Source organism: Hypanus sabinus, chromosome 2 (assembly GCF_030144855.1).
Source record: "Hypanus sabinus isolate sHypSab1 chromosome 2, sHypSab1.hap1, whole genome shotgun sequence".
NCBI lineage: Eukaryota > Metazoa > Chordata > Chondrichthyes > Myliobatiformes > Dasyatidae > Hypanus > Hypanus sabinus.
In genome coordinates this window covers 129,141,363-129,163,493 of record NC_082707.1, presented here as the reverse complement: position 1 = coordinate 129,163,493, position 22,131 = coordinate 129,141,363, and the positions used below count along the sequence as shown (strand labels likewise).

Below are 22,131 nucleotides of genomic sequence, written 5' to 3'. Positions count from 1 at the left end.
AATCTCAGCCCTACAACCACTCTCTTTCTCTTCAGTTTTTGATGCCACTCTTTTATCAAATCTGCATTCATTTTAAATCCAACGTACTATTTTCCTGCTTTTTTTTTCTGATTCTCATCTCCACACACAACCAACGGGGATCATTGGCTGGCATTTCAGTGGTGAAAGCTCTTTATTTCCCGATTTCCTATCGTCATAGAGCTGTAGTCATTCCACAGTGCCAGACTTCTCACTCCTGACAAGATCAGTTTGGGTCATGTCCAGTCCTGACTGACTCACAAGTACCACTGGCTTGACATTAAAATGGGGACTTGTTAGCAATGTGAAGGACAGTTTAAGAAAAAGTTACAGCCATAGCTGAGATTTAATGAGGGTTAAAGTTCATTGGCATCAGAAGTAAAGTGAGGATTCATTTATAGCAGCAAAAATGATGAGGGAATGTGGAGAGGGACCATATTTTTATTTTGGAAACAGAATATCATTTTAAAAGCAGAATGACTGTCTTCAGTGAACAATTCATTGAGGAAAAGTTATGGGGACTAAAGTGAAGGAAGAGTACAGGGAGCAAGGCCTGGAATTAAAGTCTAAAGTGTAATAAGAGTATCATTCCCCTGCTAATGTTTGCAGAGTTCAGTTAGTCTTACCTGGGCTGTTCATGCACTGGGCATTCCAGCACGGGACTAAATACGATGAGGGGCGAGTTGTCGTAAGCTTGGAATGCATCTCTTGAAGGGGAGGTGCCGTCCAGGTCAGCAAATGCTGGCAGCTTTCGAAGTGTGAAGCTGACTTGGTGAGACGTGAAGATAGGTTCCCTGCAGGGGAGAACGGGTTGTGAGGCTTTTAGGCACCGTGGTTGAGATGCAAATTGGAGAGAGGTGCTGTATCCCTTGATCTTTTAAAAACAATTCTCTACCTCCTCTTTAAGTACCCCCAGTGATCCATTCTCCACAACCCTCCAGACACCAGGCGTGAGGTCTCTGTCGCTGAGGTAGGATGCAAGGGTTGCTTTTGACTGCTGCAAGTCCAACCTTGATTGGGTTGCCAGTGAAAGGACCGGTGCACTTGTACAGTTAAATGTTTGGCATACGGGGAAGCTGATTACTGAAGTGTAGGATAGTGTGGGGCTGTGATTTGTAAGGGGACAGCGTCATTCATTAAGGACATGCACAGAGACATAACATGTCCCTCCAAAACTGGTCAGATTACAGGAGCTTGCCTGCTAGGTAGGCCAGCTTCAGTAGCTCCCTTGGGATGCAGTCTCTGGTAGCCCTTTATCTCGGATTTCATTGCAACACGGTTGCCGACTTTCCAGTGCTGCCGTGGAGCTGTATTGCTGTCAAGCAATGTCAGTGTGTAAGGCTCGTGCATCATAAGCTGCGGGATTGCCACGTCAAAACAGTCCAGCATTCCGTGCTCAGCCAAGGCTATGGCCATGGAGAGCTGTGAAACCTCAATGAATGCCTGAGTTAGCTGATGGTACAGTAAACCAGTGGACAGGGTATCTCTCCATTTTTTTTTAGGTTCAAGACATTTATCATGACATCTACTGCTCTTCGTAAGTGTCCACACATTCAATCACACACACACATTGGGTCAACATTATGGCATTATCAATACTTCATTTTCTCATGGGTTCACAACACAGGTTTATTTTAAGGAAGTGTTTTCCAAATTGTCATCTTGCTGTCCTTCTATATGTAATCATCACTGGGATAAACTATTGGTATAACCTGTCTAAAAGATACACCCTGCCATTTATTGGACCTGCTGCAACATAGAAGGCAAAGGGTAGGATTGTTCAGGTAATGCGTGTTTGGGCTTTGCTGATTGAATCCTGATGCACGGTGAGTGGTTTCATTTCAGATTTAGAAAGGAGAACGAAATGCTCTAAAATTCTGTCTAATAATTAGACTTCAGCAGTGCTGTTTCTGTGGTGCCAATCATAAACATGAGAAAATCTGCAGATGCTGGAAATCCAAGGCAACTCACACAAAGTGCTGGAGAATCTCAGCAGGCCTGGTTTGGTTTCTGTGGTACCAATCAAAGGAGAGCCAATCACTTTGCAACTCTTATAAAACATCCATTTTGACAGGTTTCCAACCTTATACAACAGGGCATTCACCCAAAGGAAGTGAGGAAGGAGGAACAGGGATAAATGGTTCATTTGGTCACCTCTGGGTTCTTACCCATCCTTCAAGCCAGCTTCCCCATTTGCTCAGTGAGAAAGTGCAATTTGTTCTCTCTTGGGGAAGCCTATGTAGATGTTTAAAAGAGGTACTTTCCTGCGCCTTTCATACCAGCTTGTTACTCAGGACAAAGATTGGGCTTTCGGCAGTCTTGCTGCTCTTCCAAGAGTGTGAGTGAAAAACAGTGAAGTTTTTATTGAAAGGGGCAGAAGCCCTCTCTGACCAAGCTCTGGGGAAGCTGATACCTCTTTATGACCAGACAGAGGGAAAAGAAGGTTGAGTAAAGAAGGCACTTGAGCACTTTGTTTGCCTCAATTGCCACCATACCTCCACTGAAGGGACTTAAATTGGCAGACTTTGACATTGCTTACAAAGAACCTGGGCCATACCCTGTGATGGCAACAGGCTTCTAAACTATCATAGGCATCACAATCCAAACTTGTCCTTGCCCATGAACTTCCCAATGAGGGCTTCAGACATGGTTAATTGCTCTTTACTCATAATCCAGTGTCACAGTAGCCAGCGTTTGATATGAACGCTGAGCATGTGGACATCACTGAGAACCCTATGTGTTTTCAGATGCAAGTGCTTGGTTATGGTTTAAGATTATGATCGTAAAGACTGTAGAATTTGAAGTGAAATGAGATGCTGGTCTGTGGTTATTTATCCACCATTAAATATTCTAAGGGAAAGTGATCAGAAATGGTGAAATGCTGACGATTATTGCAGGTACTGTGTGCACGATCACACCATCATTGGAATACGACTTGGAATTGCAGTGGAGCATGATTTTAGATTCCACAATCAAATTATTATTAAGTAAGGTTGGAACGTTGCCTCCATTGTATTCCACTTCTGATGGAATTGATAAATAAGCCTCCAGATCACTTTGATTTAACAAAGAGAAATACTAATTGTCTGTTGAAGGACCTTTTTGTAGAAGGGTAGTTGGCTTTAAGCTGTCTCCTGTGAGTCGCGGCTGAATATTTCTGAACCTTCGATTTGTCATGCCAACTGCAGCAGTCCCTTTGTGTCGATTGTGACCTCTGACCCATTTAGATGAGCTGGCTGCTATACAAATACATATTTTTGCTAGGAGTGAGAATTCCTCAGTCTCATAACTGTTGCAGGTTTCTGATGTAATTTGTCTGCATTCACTGGCCAGAAAAAAATGGATTATGGTTACCAAGGCATTTAATTCAGTCAATGGCCCCTCTAGTCCTTAAACAAAGATCTCTCATCACTTCATAACAGAAAATTAAAACCTGAACATAAATCAGATGTTGGCTGGAGTCCTTATATGTTTAAGACATTTTATAGGGACTTTTAAACAGAGTACCTTGATTGAAAAGTACAACATAGCGATGATCCTGCTGGCAACAACAGAACTTGAAATTCATTTACAAATGATTTCCTTGGCACTACTTTTGCAGAAGAGTTTGTTCCCCCTTTTCAATCCATCCCAGACAACTTTGCCAGTGTAATGCCTGTCCCCTGGTTAAAAACAAAGCCAGGATTTCACCTGGTATTTCTTTAACACCCCCTTCGCTCCTCTCCGATGCAATGTCTGCTGTGGAGTTGGGCTCTCCCGTTGAGAGAGAAGCTGCATCGATGCCACTTATGGCTCGGTACTTGTCCCATTTCAAGCTTGTTGCGAAGATGGTAAGTGCTGCTACTGGACTGCATGAAATGGGGTCAGGTGAGGTCAGCCCCTCCCCAGCTTGGACAGCCCAATGACTGCAGTAAGTCTGCACGCGTATTGCTTCTAATGTTAGGTGTGGAAATGTTTATTTCATACTCTCATCAGGCCAGGCAGCATCTCTGACAAAGAAAACAATGTTTCAGGTCTGGGACCTTCCATTGATGCTGGGCAAATCCTGAGGGACCATCCTTGACCAGAATCATTAACTTTAATTTTCTCTCCACAGGCACTGCTTACTCTTATGGCTTCTCTTTGTTTCAGATTTCCAGTGTCTGTGGTTTAAAAAAATCTACCGTACTTTCTTGCCAAATAAAAATCTACTCAATTACCTGAAGACTGGACAGTAAGGCAAGATAATACATCCCACCATAGGCATGTAATCTCTGTCTGTACTGGCTAATTTGAGCACTCCACCATGCTGAATATCCCAGTTACACAAAAGAGACTGCAGATGCTGGGAATCTGCAACAGCATACACAAACAGCTGGAAGAATTCAGCTGGCCAGGCAGCCTCTGTGGAGGAAAGTGAACAGTCAACATTTTAGGCCATTCATCAGTCCATTGATGCTATCTGATCTGCTGAGTTCCTCCGGGGGGTGTGTGTGTGTGTGTGTGTGTTTTGATCCTAAATAGGTACAAGCAGTTCTCAGGGAATGGAGCTTGTTTTCAGCATGACATGTTGCAGATGAATAACGACAGGCCTTTTCAGAGGATCTGGAATGGGAAGCCTCTGAGCCACGCTCCCTTCTGCGGTCTACTCCACTACTGTCACACTCAGGACCCTTCACTGATGGCTCAGGTGGAGTATACAAGTTGCGTCTGTGTCAGCGTGGCAGAAACAAAGGAAACGCTTGTCATGTTGGGAAGGAGCGCATTTTGAAAAAGACCTGGAAGTCTATGGTACTGATGAAAGTAAGCCAAGAGCGGCTGGGGTAAAGCAGACAGTGACAGATCCAGCACAGCTTTGGGTCCGTCCTGAGTGACCTTTTTGAAGTTGATGAAAATGAGGAGAGGTGGAAAAACATTTATTCCTACTGCACAGTGTTAAATTCATCTGACTGGCACCCATTGCAGCTATTTCATTTTTTTATTCAGTTGTTTGGTAATCATCTTTTTTTTAAGTTGGTTTTTACATTTGCATTTGGGCACAGGAGTCAACAACCTGGCCACTCAAGCCTGCTCGGCCTGTTACTGTGATCATGGCTAGACCAATTTTATTCCTCTAAATCTTATCATCCGATTCTCCTGCCTCAGAATTTTCAGTGCAGAGCCCTCTCTGATCCCACTTACAAATGCCGGAGGGTGAGGGCAGCAGCCTTCTGCTCACCTGGCTGACACTGTCACAGCGGAGGCTAATCTCGTTCGTTCCCAGTAAGCCACATGTTGACAGCCAGTATCATAGTGGTCATTGCATTGGGAGATGTGGTCAGCAGCTGTAGCTGGACAAATGTCTGCAACGACCTTGCAGCTTTCCACCAGAATTGGCTGCTCAGTATTGTTTTGAAATACATAACTAAACTTCAAGGAAAATCAGTTGATGCCCTTTTTAAATGCTTGTGTGGTTATCTGCCTGGATTGCTTGGAGACATGTTCAGGAGACTGAAATGTGATCTTCTTTTGGTTCTGGGTTAACCTCGGAGTATTGGTGATTCTTTATGTGCTCCAGTGGCTGTCTTTATCCTTGCTCCACGTGGGGAGATGAGACTTGCTAAGTTGCTTTAGACGCTCAAGTGGACCATAGGGAGAGGGATCCCTTACAATGTTGGAGCAGGAATAGTCTTCCTAAGGTCTGGTATCACAGAAGTATCCTTACCTGCAAAGCTAATGGGGAAAGAATCTGCCATCAGAAAGGGTAATGTAAGGGGTTTCTTCATGAACTGAATACTCCGTTTGACTGGGTCATAATCCTTGCATGAAGACCAGGATGCTTCATCAGCCATCAAAATGCAACAAAGGCAAGCCGAATATCTATTGGAAAACATGAGCTATTGAACTCCTAACCCCTTCAGCCTGAATTTGGTGTAAAGGTCAGAACTTGTTTTGCACCAGCTGATTATTTATTCATATCAACCAAAGTCATTAAATTAAATTGAAAAAGTGTTCCTTCAAATTCCAGTGTGCTAGTGTCTGAATTTATTTTTAAATGGTTTTGTGTCTTGTCTAGAGTGACATAATGAAATGTCTTCTTCATCTATATTTCGATCTTCATTGTGTATAATGCATGTCCTGTGCCTGTCTCACTCTCCTTGTGCCCCTATCCCTGTAATCGGCTGACTCTGGGAAGTGTCTTGTGTTTGTTCTGCACGTTTTTCTGAGGTGGTTCTCTGTCCTGGCTTTCTGTGCACCGTGTGCTTCGTTTTGTTGCTGCTTTAGTCCGTTCCTTTCTGTTTTGTTCACCAAGTGGCCGGGCCATGTGCAAATCCCATCATTCAATAGTGCTGGAGAGTAGATAGTATTTACCTCAATAATGGTAGTTTCTTTTCAATTCTTTCTAACGTTGAACTCAGAAGACGTCTCGAAGCCTACGCCAACCGCGGAAACCCAGCCGGTGTTTGATGGAGACGGTGAGTTGGTTTTGATCATCTTTCTTTGATCTGGCGTCTTTTTCTAATTGATGCTTGATGGGCATGGTGGGGGGAGGAGTTGGCCATCATATGTTCCTTTTTAGAGAAACAATTTCTTCGTTCAATGTGGGAAGAAAATTGAAATTAATTTACTACTTGAATGAATTACAATTTTCGAGGATGGTAGCAAGTTGAATAATATTATGTCAGTGATTAATTTTTCCCTGTTTCTTTTCTTAATCTGATAGCATCTGTTTTACACCATAAGACATTGGAGCAGAATTTGGCCATTTGGCCCATCGAGTCTGCTTCACCATTTCAGCATGGCTGAGCCAATTTTCCTCAGCCTCAGTCTCTTGCCTTCTGCCCTAACTTAACAAGAATCTGTCATTCTCTGCCTGAAATATACCCAGTTGCTTGGCCTCCACTGCCGCCTGTGGCAATGAATTTCAAAGATTCACTACTCTCTGGCTAAAGAAATTCCCCTTCATCTCTGTTTTAAATGGACTTTCCTCTATTCTGAGGCTGTGTCCTCTGGCCTTGGACTCCCCCACTATAGAAAACATCCTCACCACATCCACTCTATCGAGGCTCTTCAAATTTCAATAGATTTCAATGAGATCCCTCCTCATTCTTCTGAATTCCAGTGAGTACAGGCTCAGAGCCATCAAACTCTCCTCATATGATAAGTCTTTCATTTTTGTGAACCTCCTTTGAGCTCCCTTCAATGTCAGCACATCCTTTCTCAGATAAAAGGCTCAAAACTGCTCACAATTCTCCAAGTGAGCCTCACTAGAGCCTTATAAAGGCTCAACATTACATCCTTGCTTTTGTATTCTATTCCTCTGGAAATGTACACTAATATCACATTTGGATTCCTCACCAGTGACTCAACCTGCAAATAAACCTTTAGGGAATCCTGCACAGGGTAGCACAGAGGCACAGCCAGTAGAACAGCTGCCTCTCAGCTCCAGTGAGCCGGGTTTGAACCTGAGTTCTGGAATTTCCCTATTCGCCCTGTGAGCTCACTGCATTCCCCCAGGTCTTCCCGTGTCCCAGAAGGTTAGTTGGCCACTGCAAATTGGTCCTCGTGAGGTGGCCAGCCGGAGCATGGGATGGGAAGGCTGGGGGAGAAATTGAAGACCACATGGGGAAAATAAAGAGAGATTAGTGTGCTTGATGGTAAGTGAGATGCCAGTGAGTTGAAGACTGGTTGCCATACCTCATGACTCTGCTTCTGTGAATCTAATCTTCTCGAGGACCTTTCCTTTGATAAAAGAAGTACAGTTTTAGAAATGCTACCATGTTGACCATCACCTTCAAGCACGGACAGTGGGGTTTTAAGTAACCAGGCTGGGATTTCCTTTGACCAATACAGCACTGAGTGGAAGGTAGTGAGTGAGTCATGAACAAATAGGCATTGCATGACATAGAGATAAGAGGTCTAAATGTCACCTTGTACAAAACTGTGCAATGATAAGGCTTAATTTTTAAGTAACTCAGCATAGTAATGGTTTTTAATGCTTGTTCTTTTGGAATAAGCACGTTTCTATCCCAGGTTTGTTAAACAAAAGGGAAGCAATGGAATGAGTGGGGAGCAGAGAGGATTCAGAATGAGGATCACAGTGAAATGTGCCCCAATTGCTGTCTTGTGCCATTTAATGATTAATGGAGCAGAGTACCATCGAATACTCTGGTCTAGGCTGAAAAGAGCAGGGGGTAATGTGGTAATCTCCACTCTGTTGCCAGGGCTTGAGGGTATTACACAGACATCACTTGACTCGCATGTCAAAGTTGAGTGTCTTTTGTTGACTCCAGTGCCTTGCAGAAGGACTGCTTTCTGCAGTGAACTAACTATTAAAAGAAAATGAGGTGAATCTAACTCACTTACAAGAATGATTGACCCCACAATAAATTTGCCAGCATGGACAGGCAAAGTGTAGGATGTGAGGGTGGGGGTAGAGATTGCTCGTGTTGCTCAGACACAGAATCAGTATTCTGTCATTATGTAGGTCCTATCCTGTTTCATTTGAGTGACACTGCACTAACTGAAAAAGCCAGGTGTTCAATACTGAACTTTAGTGATCAGAGCACGTAGACTTGCTTGTCTTTGGAAGGACAGAGGGGAGTGGGAGTAAATGAGATAAAAATTGAATGTGAGCAGCTTAGGTCATAAGAACAAACCAGAGAAATCAGGAGTGAGACCTACTTGATCCCTCAAGGCTATCCACCTCATTCAATAAGACTGGCTGATTTCTTCCAGAACTCATCTCCTGATCTGTACCAGTTCCACATGTTTCCTGTTCAATAAATTAACATGTGAAAAACTAAGGCCAGTCCCCAACCCAACTTCCGCCTTAACTGTAGGTGGGTACTTCTTATTTCAACCTGATCATTTCATTTTCCAGTGTTTCGGCCAATCCTGTAACTTGTTACACCTCTGCCAGAACCAATAGAAACATGGCTTCTATGTTGATTTTGTGATCAGTGTTGAACCGATCCTTCCTCATCCCTATTCTCTGGACCTCCAGTGTTTTGACCAATAAATATTGTAGCTGAATATTTCCAACGTCAACTCCCCATTTCTCTAACCTACCAGCTCCCCATATTCACATTTATTTTTAGTCAGTGGTGAAGTTAAACTTTTGATATTGAAAGTTTAACATCAAGATTTGGTTCATTATTGATTAGATAAACAATTTGGGCATTCACTCCATGAATGGGTGTGACCTTTGAACTTTGGTCTCCTAGCATTTCTCCCATTTTTACATACTGGTTCAGGACAGGTCAGCGCAGCTCAGAAGTCTGTCAGTAGGAAGAAAGAGAAGTTGCGAATTTGAACCGACCCAAGAAGGAAGAGTATCAACTTTGCAAGTCTAAGTCTCGTTGAGATATATGTGTTTGAGTGAGATTCCGTTACTGCGGATTAAACTACTGATTCAGGAAGCTGGGAACTAATAGGGCACATTAGCAACCAAAAAGAATTATGATTGAATTTTACTAGGGAATCGCAGAGTCCCAGAAGGTATGGATGGGAAAGTGGGTTGGTGTGTAGGAGTGTGTTAGTGGAATTCATTGTCCTAATATCACTGCCAAACACATTCAGTTTTATTAGAATCATTTTATGAGTACCCCACATGTCTAGTAATCTACCGCTCCTGCAGTCCCTGTAAAGTACCTAAAATCCCTTTGAAGCGGAATCTGCTGGTGTGGTTTGGAGACCAAACTTTTTCAGGTCAGCTGAATAACTTTTGTTGGGGATATTATTGACAAAAAGGCTTTGTGCAGTCTTCAACACTATATTTCAGTCTGCTAGAAATTGGTGTTTCCTGTTTAAAGAAATAAACTAGGAACAAATCTCTGCTTGGTGTGGTTATGGCCCAAGGGTTGGTGTTGATAGTCTACGTAAGAAACATAATAAATGGGAGGAGGAGCAGGCCATCTGGCCTTGTCACCATTCATGAAAATCATGACTGATCTTCTACTTCATATTCTGCTACTGACCCTTTAACACTCAAATCCCTTAACGCCCAGAAACCTGCTGACTGGGCCTTCCTGGGTTAAGCTTCTTTACCTTCTCAAAGAGCATATTTCTCCTCATCTCAATTGCAAATGGCCTACTCCTTATTCTCAAAGTGTACTCTGGTCCTGTACTCCTCAGTCAGGGGAAACGTCCTCCCTCCCTGCATTTAGCCTGACAAGTTCTTTAAGAATGGTGTAAGTTCTGATAAGATCTCCCTTTAGCCTTCTAAACACTAGAGAGTATAATCACTGTCCACTCAGTCTCTCCTCATGGCAAACTCACTATTCCTGGAATCCATTTGTGCTACACTCCCTTCATGACAAGAATATCTTCAGATAAAGAGACCAAAACTTCAAACAAAACTCCAGGTACAGTCTTACCAAGATTTCAGGCAATTGCAGTAAAACTTCTTGATTCCACTCCTGCAGTGAGGGATAAACTGGGCTAGGAGGAAGGGCAAAAGGATTATAAGACCATACAATAAAGGAGAAGGATTAGGCCATTTGGCCCATTGAGTCTGCTCTGCTGTTTCATCATGGCTGATCCATTTTTCCTTTCAGCCCCAGTCTCCTGCCTTCTCCCCGTATCCCTTCATGCCCTGACTAATCAAGAATCTATCAACCTCTACCTAAACTTGGCCATGACTTGGCCTCCATAGCTGCCCGTGACAAAGAATTCCATGAATTCACCACACTATGGCTAAGGGAATTCCTCCTCAGCTCTGTTCTAAAAGGGTGCCCCTCCATTCTGAGCCTGTGTCCCCTGGTCTTAGACTCCCCCACCATAGGAAACATCCTCTCCAGATCCACTCTCTCAAGGCCTTTCAACGTTCAACGTTTCAATGACGTCACCCCTCATTCTTCTGAATTCCAGTGAGCAGAATCCCAGAGCCATTAAACGCTCCTCATATGACAAGCCTTTCAATCCCAAAATCATTTTTGTGAACCTCCTTTGAACTCTCTCCAATCTCAGCACAAAATTCTTCGAAAAGGGGCCCAAAACTGCTCTCAATACTCCAAGTGAGGCCTAACCAGTGCTTTACAAAGCCTTAGCATTACACCCTTGCTTTGATGGAATGGAAAACATATGCAACCTGATGTAAAACCTCCAAAGTGAAAAACCTCTATGTTTCAAAAGCTGTGATGGCGTTGATTTGTGGGAATAGTCCACAGTGGTAGAGTAATGTGGTAGAAGTCGGCACTGTTGCAGAAAAATCATCTGCCAAGTTTCAGTTGGTAGTTTTTTCTGAATTTAATGAGCTTTTAGAATACTGTGTTTACTATGAGATTGTTGCTGTTGCTTACATTGCACTTCCCTAGTGCAATGCAATATAGACTTTTTACACACTCACTTAACCGGCATTGTGTTCGAATGCATACAGTGACGTTAATTCACTTAAGACCGAGCAATTGGTATTTTATTCCCGAGTTCTAATTATGCTGTTGACCTATGCCAAGGCAGTGATGGCAACACGGCGACAGGCAAATTCCAAATCGCTGGAATTGGGAAAATTCACCTGAATGCTTTCTGCACTGGATTGGTTTCCAGTGATATCAGTGGAAATATGTGTCTGCCTGTCTCTGTGTGTGCACGCGGGTGGGTGAGGGGTTTGTATGCCTCTACGTCTACAGTATATGTGGCACAGTGTGTGTGTGTGTGTGTGTGTGTGTGTGTGTGTGTGTGTGTGTGTGTGTGTGTGTGTGTGTGTGTGTGTTGTGTGTGTGTGTGTGTGAGTGTGTTTCTGTCAGGGTTTGTGTGTGCGTGAGTGTGTTTCTGTCAGAGTTTGTGTGTGTGCGTGAGTGTGTTTCTGTCAGGGTTTGTGTGCATGAGTGTGTTTCTGTCAGAGTTTGTGTCTGTGCGTGAGTGTGGCTTGTGGTTGGTGAGCCTGCTGACACTGACCAGTGAGTTACTGCAGAACAGAGTTTAACTGGATTCACTGCCTTCACTGGTGGAAAAGAGAGAGCTGCTCGAGAGGAAAAAAAAACTTGTTGATTTTGAAATTGAGCTCTACTTTGACCCTGAGCTGGTGCTGGATGCCTGACCATCCACCCACAACACAGGGACGCAGAGGGCTGTGGAGGAGTAGCTTTGTTTCCCAGACACAGCTTCTGTTTGATCTCCCAATAAGTGTTTTTGTTTCAAATTCCCCTTGAATAATTTACTTTCTCTGTGCATGGGAAAGTTATTCAGTCAACTGGGACGGCACAGCTCCCAGCTCGGCCAGGGTAAGTGTTGTCAGGCACCTGGGCGCGGAATTCAACGCTGCTCTTCACTACAGAATTAAGGCTACGATTAATGAAGCTCTACGCATTATCAAAGTGTTACACATACAGTCCCCAGATGAGTGCAAGGGTTCTATGAGTCAGTGAACAAGGACAGACACTTTTGGGAATTATTGCTTTTGACAAGTGGATAACAACAGCCACAACTTGTGCATTCTGAAACATATCTCACAGACAACTTTACAATGTGCCCACTATATAGAATTTATTTTTAAATGGCCCTTTTCCAATCCCCTTTTAAAACGCCCATCTGTTTAGGTCCTGAGCTGGAGCCAGTGTTGTCGAGTATTTTGACTAATCCAACTTGTGGTTTGGATCCTTTTCATGTCTCTGGGTAGATCTTGGCTGGGTAAAATACTGAAGTTGCTCAGGGTTACAGAAAGGGACAACATTTTCTTGCAGAAAATAAGGCCCTTATTTGCCCAATGCAGGCACACCCTTACCCACTTGAGGAGATTGTTGAAGTTAACTAGAGTGATTTTGGTGAACGACATTGTGGGTAGAACGAGTGACCAGCGCAACCGTTGTAGCTCGCTTGTCTCATCGCGTAGCTGACATGGGAGAGAAATGTGGACTGCCAAACCTACACTCCTTTATTACACAGATAGAGATGTCAACATGTACGCAATTCCAGTTCAGGGCCTCGGAGTTCAGAGTTCAATTCCAACATCATCTGTATGTCCTTCCTGTGAAATACCTGGATTTAATCCGGGTACTGCGGTTTCCTCCCACAGTCCAAAGACATATCGGTGGGTTAATTGGTTTTTGTAAATTGTCACTTGATTAGACGAGGGTTAAATCAGGAGGTTGCTGGGCAGTGTGGTTCGAAGGCTGAAAGGGCCTGTTCCACACTCTATCAAAAAATAAATATACCATTTTATTTCTATTAAAGATTCAAAGGACGTTTATTATCTAAGTATTATCTTCCAAAGTTACTGTTGGAGAAACTCCCTCAGTCTGTCATTTGACTTTGAGACCTTTGCTCAGCGCGGGACACCCACCTCTCAAAGGGGCAGTGTGTTGTACTTCTGAAGCTTGGTTCTTTTTAAACAACAGTTATATTTTGGAAGCAAGGCATACCCTGTTTGATATGGCACGTTAGTGTGAAGATAAATTTTAACCCCACTGATCTTTTGATGATTTGTTTTGCCTTTAATAGAAAGCAGAGGATCTTTGAAGTACTAGTATGTGGTTGTATTTTCTGATGCATTTTTTAAAATCTTCCAGAAATATTGTGTGCCGGATGACGGAATCTTATCGAATACCCAACTCTAAATCTGATAGGGGACTTAGTTCATTAACAGTGCACAGATTACACCTGGGTCCTCTGGGTACAGAACATGACAAGCATCTCAAGAGTACAGAGTGAAACCTAATGCCATGGAATGCTTGTTTTGACCTCACTTGTGTGCAGCCGTGTGAGGTTGATGGCAATGGCTTTACACATTGGCGTATTGAAGAGCTGTGGCCTGCTTCAGGGTTACTTAAGAAGGGCCTGACCTTGTATGGAAGGTGGGTCTGAGATACTCATCTCCTCTAAATTGTAAACACATGTAATTCTGCAGATGCTGGAAATCCAGAGGAACAAATACAAAATGCCGACCTTTAAATTGTTTTTATGCTTAGTGATTGCCCCATTCATCTCACCTCTGTGTCTGTTCTCATGACTTAGAGACCTTGCACAGAACTGGTCAGTTCCCGCTCCCTGCTCCCTGATTCCTGCAAATGACTCTGCTTTAATGTGCCTTTTCATTTCCACTGCAGATGCTCTCAGGTTTGTCATTTACTTTATCAGGACACCAATTGGCTTCAACACCCTGTCAACAAATGTCAATGACATGCTTGTGCACAATGAGACTCTTAATTGCCTCACTGCCTCACTCACTGATCGAACGGACCACACTTAGTATGCTTGGAAGTTGAACCAGATCACATTTTAAATTTCTGATAGCAAATAATTTAAAAATGAATTTTCAGCACAGCAGTTCATGTGCAAATGTCTTGATTTTGCTCTGTTTCAGAGATTACAGCACCGACCCTTTGGATAAAGCAACTAGTTAGTAAAGACTCCAAGCACAATGGCTCCAGTATGAGGGTTCAAGGTAGGTGAAGCATGCTAAAAAATATGCGGCAACATTTCTAAGTTACCTTGTAAGGCATCACTGATGGTGAGTGAAGGAAAAAGCTTATTTTATGAGAAGAACATATTTCATATTTTAAAAGCAAAATACTGCAGAGACCGAAAATCTCAGCAATGAAATGCTGGTTATGCTCAGCCAGTGAGGCAATGTCTGTCCAGAGAGAGCAAAGTCAATGCTTGCAGGTCAGTGACCCCTCCAAAGAAGCCTCTTGATCTGGAGAGTGTTCCCAGCATTTTCTGTTGTTAACAAACTTGGATTTGGAAGTGGTTGGAGATTGCTGAACCCATACTGAGGGTTACTTTACTGTTACAGGGCTCGCGGTGTGAAGCTCCTTTGGCTCTGCAGTAGAGATAGCTGTCTGAGATTGTCAGCTGGGACTGATCCAATAGCACCTAGGCCTCAGGGTTCCCAACCTGGGTGCACAGACCCCTCGGTTAATGGTAGGGGTCCATGGCATAAAAAAGGTTGGGAATTCCTGATCTACAAATTAGCACCAGTTGACAACGTATAAACTTGCTGCAAGATGAATTCTTTACTGTTAGGAGTGCTGTTAAACAGAATTGCCATGTTTATGTCTTCCACCCAGATCAATATTTTCTCTTGAATACATAAGTGACTCTGCACATGCAGAATGGCTTGATGATGCTGGCTTCATTGCCAAAGTTGCTGACATAATAGGGCCTCTTTAGAATGACTGGATGAGATGAAGGGAAGAGGCTTGTTTGATTAATCAGTAGGGCCTGTTTCCGTGAATTATATGATGTTCTGGTGACTCTTGTGACTAGATGTTTGTACTTGTGATCTGGATCGATAAAGTTGAATCATAATCACTGCAGTTTCCAGTTTGGGTGAGAAGTAGGCCAATTCGGCCCATCAGGTCTATACCGGAGTAATCTTGTTCTTCCCCCCCCCCCCCCCCCCCAATTTTCCCTTTAGTTTTTTCTCCACATATCAACTTTGCGCACTCACTCCACCTACAGCCCAGGGACAATTTAGAGCAGCCAATCAATTGACCTACAGAGCGAGGTGGGAGGAAATGGAGTCAGCACTGAACCTGGGTTGCTGACACTGTGAGGGAGCAGCTCTGCCAGCTGCACCGCTGTGGGGGTTTCAAATAGAATAAATTCAGTAAGTCTGGAATAAAATAAATAGTTTCAAACTACTGGATTGTTCTCCTAAAACTCACCTGATTAGCCCAGTCAGGCTTGTATTTCTCATGGCACAGAAGGTGATTATTTAACCCTTTAATTCTTTTCTCAGAGTGACTTCATCAAGTCCAGTTTTCAGGTTGTTTAGGAGCAAAATCAGAAAGCTTTTTTTTCTCCCCACACTAAGGATGACAAAGGTATGGAACTGTCTGAAACAGTGTTTGGACATTGGTGCAAGAGTGGGGACAGTAGATTTTTGGTAGGTGACACAGGGATAAGGAACAATACATGTGAAAGGAGCTGGAGCATTTGCTAATGGATGACGGGATGGTGCTAGAACATGTAATGGCCCTCTTCCATCTTTTAATTTTGAGCTGATTATTATCTTTCTATTGCAATCCCATCACTGAATATTGGTGAAAGATATAGTTTATAGGTTGAGAATCTTTGAGTTTTACCATTTTAAGGATAATCTTTCAACCAGGACCAAAATTCCATTGTAGCAACATTGATTTCTCTAACTCCTGCTAACCACTTTCCTCTTTCTGCTCTCCCCCCTTCCCCTTCTCGTTTACCCCAGTCTTATGGCTCCTTTACCCCTTCTTTTCTCCTTCCTCATCTTTGTGACCTACCGTTCACCACCACCCCCACCTCCAGCTTCCCCACCTCCCTTTTGCTCCACAGTCCTGTCCTATTAGGTTCCTTCTTCCTAAGCCCTCTGCCTCTTCCTCCTATCATCTCTCAACTTCACCCACCCACATTCCCCCCTCACCTGTCATCACTTATCACCTGCCAGCTGGTACTCCTCCCACTGCTCTCCACCCCCCCCACCCCCTACTTTCTTCTCCTGGCTGTCCCTTCCTTTCCAGTCCTGATAAAGGATCTCGGCCCAAAACATGGACTGTCTATTCCCCTCCATAGATGCTGAGTTCCTCCAGCAGTCTGTCCCACTGCAGCAACTTGGGCTGACTCTAGGTGTGAGGTCATGCTGCACTGTAACCGGCAAAGGCAGGCCGGCAGCTAACTTGAGTGTAGCTGAGACTGGGCCTGCAATGAGATATTGACTGTAAGTCATATTTCAGTGACGCTGGTGGGATTCCGCAGCACTCCTCTGAAAAGAGCCCAGCACCTGTTACGTCCACTTGAGAAGGCAGATGGGTGTTTGTTTCCCAGCAGTACAGGGTCTCCTGTGTACCACATTGCATCGTCGAACCACATCATGGAGCAGAGCTCGAGCCCACGAACTTCATGCAGAGGCGCAGCTGCGAGCCCTGCTAATGGAAGTGCCTGATGAAAGTTGTAATGAATAGAATTGGATGGCACCAGGCACTTCGGCCTTCAGGGTTATCCTGATAATTCAGGGAGTCTGCTTGCTGATGGAAAGACTCGGTATGTGAAGAGAGCTTTATTGAAAAGTACAGAAACCCTTTGAGGCCACTCTTCAAATATCAGCTTCAATGCCTTTGGTAAGAACTTCATGAGTCTAATTCCTAAGTAGACACCATCCACATGAATTTGGTGTGGTGTGGAGCAGCTAGTGGCTTGGTGTTGAGGAGCAGACTAATTTTTTTTAGCTCTGCTAAAATTATATACCATTTCATCAATGGCTTTGACATCACACTGCAGCCTGGTAAGGGTATTGTCCATTCACTGCTATCTTTGGAGAGAGGGCTGTTCACTGATGCATTTCATGACTGGAATGCATTCTCAATGCAATCATATTTCACTGAATTTCCCTTTAAATTTAACTTACCCTTAATTTACTCTTAATTTTTATTCCCTGTTTGTAATGGAATTTTCATTGAGGCCAGTTATCCAAACACATCCATAGCCAGTGCAGCGTGGAAGCATTGGGTCCACCATGGGCAGCAGTCGGCGTATCATTACTGTGGACACTGTCTGTTCTTGCTGGTATCCCGAAATTCCTGCAAAGCTCACCTCCTTACAACCTTGGAACTGCCCAGATGTAGATTCTTAGCTGTGGCTTTATCTGATTAAAATCACACATGCCAAATGGGAATCTGAGTAGAAAGGCACTGTAATATTTACAGCATCATTGCTTGGTGCATGGTAAGGATACAGTGTGTCCTTGTGACCTCTGGACAAAGCAGACAATTTAATGCCGATTTATGGCTTGCTTTGTGCTGAACTTCAACCCAACTGGGAACTTGGTTCGCTTCATGCAGACCCCTGGCCAACAAGCAAAGAGAGGGAAGGTTTCCCTTCCTTTCATCCTTCTGGGTTGGATCTGTTCCAGGGTCTTGGAGGTGAAACAGTTGTCTGCTAATCCATTGTAACTACCAGCCTAGTGGATCTTTGGCAGAACAGAAGCTTACCCTTGTTCATTTGGAGAGCAGAAGCAGTTTCACTGGCATTGGGGGAAAAGAATTCCATGCCACTTACATCATTAAAAATTATTCAAGACATCTTTGTTCCAAAATCAGCAGTAGACTTGTCCTTGGATAGCTCAGCTAATTACCAATATGAGTTTCCAAGGCTGGAATCTTGCAGTGCTAGGTTTACATGAGAGTGGTGAAAATGCCTCAGACTCACAGGGCTGCAACTCTGAGCAGTACAGAATTACATTGCTCCCACAAGAATAAGCTTCTTCCCAAACACAACTTCTCAGTTTTGCTCAAGAAAAGCCTCTCTTTTGTGCCATGTCCGAGAATTAATAGGGTCTTAGGGAAATGGGGAAGTTGCTCCTAGTACAGTCTATACATTGGATAACTACAGCTGCTCCCCACTTTTCTCTCAGGCTGTCATCCCTCCACTAGTGCAAAGTTGATTTGGCTTCTGGATGCCCACATGTCTCTTGACCTGTACTGTTCACCCCTTGCTCAGGTTTGCACTCATCTATCTCCAACATCTGCCTTTGTTTTTTGTTTTTGAATTACAAGTTCCATCTTGGTCTTAAGACTCTCCTTCAGTCCTCAGCTCACTTCCCCATATCTGGCTGAAGAGTTAGCCACTCTTGATAGCTAAATCTGGCTTCATCACCAGGCTTGTTATTCTAACTGATGACTCATTATATTGACCCTTTTTCACACTTACTTTCCCAAGACCTCTTTATATTGGCACTGCTTCTTCAGATCATTCCAACTCCTGAAAGTTATAAGCTTTTAATTCCTAGTCTTGGCGTTATTGAGAAAACTCAGCTCATTGTCCCAGAAACCCATGGGTATGAGAGATGTGTCCAATCCATGGGCTTTAGCCTTCACACCAGATATTGTTTTGAACCATCTCCATCCAGACATTTGCTCAGCAGCAATGGAATCCTGTAGTTTTCACGTAGGGCATTTTTCATGAGCATCACAATCTAGAAATCATAAACATGTTTTCCCTTTTACAAAGTTAATTATATCTTTTAAAGGGTTGGGATATTATTTTAATGTGTTTGTAATTCAGGGCTGCACAAAATACTTGTGACAAATTCCTGGTAGACGTGGTCTCACAAAGAAATCAAGTGACTGTAACTATGAATTATCTTTATTTGTGTTGATGCACTCTGGATCTCAGGAGATCCCAACATACAGTAATGCCATTTAGGTGCACAACAAGTTCTCTTCATTGGAATAATTATTGGCCAAGGCTCACACCTTCAAAATGGTGCTCCGGAATCTGAAGGGGTAGTTAGGTCCTGATTTTAACTTCTCGTTGAAGGACAACACCTTAGACTAAGCAGCACAGAGACAATCATCAATATCTTTGTGCTCAGGTTTGGGACATGATCCATGCCCATCTGTTTGAGGCAACGGTGCTGCAAAGTGAGCCACCGCTATCATCACAGCAACTTTACCTTTGTTGTAAATCTCATGTAAAGCTGTTCATGCAGTTAAAGTGTGTTTGGGACGGATGGGGCGTGTTGTGGAGGGAGGGAAGAAGAAAATGCTCGCAAATAAAAAGCCCAGCTTTGTGGGGCTGCTAAGGCAGCATTACGTTATACTGTCCAGTGATTTGTAAATGTATGAGTGTGACAGGTTCTTTTAATATATTTGCTTAGCAATAATGTGCTAAGGGATGGAAAACTTGAGCGATGATGCAATTACGTGACCCAGTTTGGATAGGTTATGAAAAACCAGGCTGAAATTCACACAATGAATCCTGGGACATAATTTAAAGAGCCACATTTTGGGAACAACCAAACTGAAAATAATCCATGGCCATTAAACCAGATGAAAATATCATTAGACAAACCTAGCATTGTTACAGTAACCTGCCAGTTTGCGCAAGGAGGGGTGGTGGGCTTCAGACGTTCACAAGCGTGAATTCCTTTCCCCTTGTTTCCATTCCTTTCTGCATCTTCAAAAGTTGCTTTGGCATTTTAAGGAGGGATTTGCTTCTGTAGATGAGTAACTGCCGTTATTTCCAGCATCTGAAAGCTGAGGAAGACATGGGTTACTGTTTAAGAGTTCTGAATTCAAGATGTTTGCTTTGGGGCAGTGGTTTCCATCTTGATGTTTTGAATGAATATTTTTTCCAAAAATATACTTCATTCATAAAACTTGCAAGTAAATAATGCAGTATTTTCATCTGTCACAGGATATATTATCCACACATGTTATATCAGCGTAACGTCATTTTTTTCTTTCACATGAGGGATGGTGTGAGCCATTTTTACTCAGGGCCCTATTTGAGTGGGACCTATATTATAGCCTCAGTGATGGCTGTCCTGAATTTCAGCACGTCCCTGGCACTTGGTCCTGCAGCTGGAGCTGTGCCAGTCAGATGCCCTGACTATTTGAACAGTGTCATTCATTCATCAGTTTCCAGTCTCGGCTGCTGATGCTGGAAATCTGAAATAAATTTAGAGAAGGATAGGGATCTTGGAACAGCTCCATGTTTCTCTCCACGGATGTCATCTGACCTGTTGAATATTTACAAAGCTTTCTGTTTTTAATGTATTGGCCACAAGTCAAGCCTTTTTGCCTTGGGTCCTCTCTAAGTGAATGTCATTGCTGTTTGAACCCATGGCCTTCTGAGGTTCTGTCCTTGGTGGTAACTTGGTGGCACTCAATCAAATGTGTGACCTTATCAGTCTCTGCTTTGAAGCTATATCCAGATTTCTTTGTTTTGTTACTCTCCTGGGTCCTACAGCATGTTGGCTGTCCCAACATTCACACAATGAATGTTAAATGATAACACTTAAGGGATTGTTGTGCTTGTATTGTTTGGAGATGGAGCGGGATGGGCTTTTGACAGATCAAGCAGAGCAATAGAAACATCTTGTTAGCCATTTCCTTTGTAATGCATAGCAGTTGCTTAAATTGACTTAGGGTGAAGATAATTGCTTTATTTACAGTGAAACACTTGGTTATAAAACAACTCTCACAAACTGTTGGCAAACCTGGCAATTACAATCCAACTGGAGGTCATTTAATGGGGCCCTTTAAACAGCTTGGATCTTAAAGGAAAACTAATTGGTGCATAAGTGCTGAGTAGATAACCTGCCTGTGAACTGCTATAAAAATGATTTAGGTTGTCCCAATCTCAGTGTTTACAGCACTAAAAGGAATTTGTAGAACTGTTGGGTAGGTTGCTGCAAATTAATTTAAAATAAACAGCCCACAGTTGGACAGGCTAGAGAAGAGAAAGGACTAGTGTTCCTGGTCAAATTCCAAAGTAGATAATAAACCTGATTCTGATTACACTGGGCATATTGAATGAATTCAAATTGGTCTAGTTGTCAGTAAAAGTAAGGTTTCTTCTTAATCCTTCACCAGCGGTTTGCTTGATCACAGATTTTCCAAGTTCAAAGTTCAATGTAAATTTATTATCAAAGCATGCATAGATCACCACACACTGCTTTGAGATTCATTTTCTTGTGGGCATTCACAGTAGATATAAAGAAACACAATACAATTAATGAAAAACTACACAGAAAGAAAGATGGACAGAAACAATTTGAAAAGTAAGACCAACTGCGTAAATACAAAAGAAACTAACAAAAATAATAAGTAAAATTGAGAACAGGAGTTGTGGAGTCTTGAAAATGAGTTGATAGGTTATGGAAACAGCTCAGTGGTGACGAGAGTGAAATTATTCACCCTGGTTCAGGATCTTGGTAGCTCAGGGGTAATAACTGTTACTGAACCTGGTGGTCTGGGACCTAAGGCTCCTGTATCTTCTTGATGGCAGTATCATGAGGAGAGCATGGTCTCGATGGTGGGGGTCCTGGATGGTGGGTTCTGCTGTCAAGATGTGTATTTGAGAGAAACATCAACTATTGGAGTCTTGGTTGATATTAATAAAGGCTGAAAGTATACATGAGTCTAAGGCAGAGGTTCACAAGCTCTTGCTTAGTGGTATAGGTCCATAGCATAAAAAGCTGTGAACTCCTGCTGATTTAGAGAGCAGACGAAGCTGAACATATTGGGCTGCGGTAAAGGAGCTTCTCGCTCACAGTAAAACGCTGAGAAGTCAGAATGCCCACTTTTACTGAGGTCAAGTCAAAACTGCTTGAACGGTTTGCAGGTTCAGTTTAGTATTCTGCCCTCCCTGTTGAATATGGTGCCTCCTCAGAGAACCATGCTCTGTTGGAGGTAAACTGTCCTCTTGGATTTGTCTGTGGGCAGCATCCGAGGT

The 22,131-nt window shown here is 43.1% G+C and overlaps 1 protein-coding gene across 5 annotated transcripts in view; it reads left to right on the top strand.

The window, feature by feature from the left end:
- smoc1 (SPARC related modular calcium binding 1) overlaps window positions 1–22,131 on the top strand; it is a 229,340-nt gene that overhangs the window by 67,472 nt on the left and 139,737 nt on the right. For 4 of the 5 annotated variants that reach the window (XM_059954891.1, XM_059954885.1, XM_059954873.1 and 1 more), the window contains exons 6-7: window positions 6,363–6,452; window positions 14,279–14,359. In XM_059954891.1, coding sequence (XP_059810874.1) covers window positions 6,363–6,452; window positions 14,279–14,359 — 171 coding nt within the window. The remainder of the gene's footprint in view (window positions 1–6,362; window positions 6,453–14,278; window positions 14,360–22,131) is intronic. The other variant, XM_059954878.1, reaches the window with a different exon arrangement.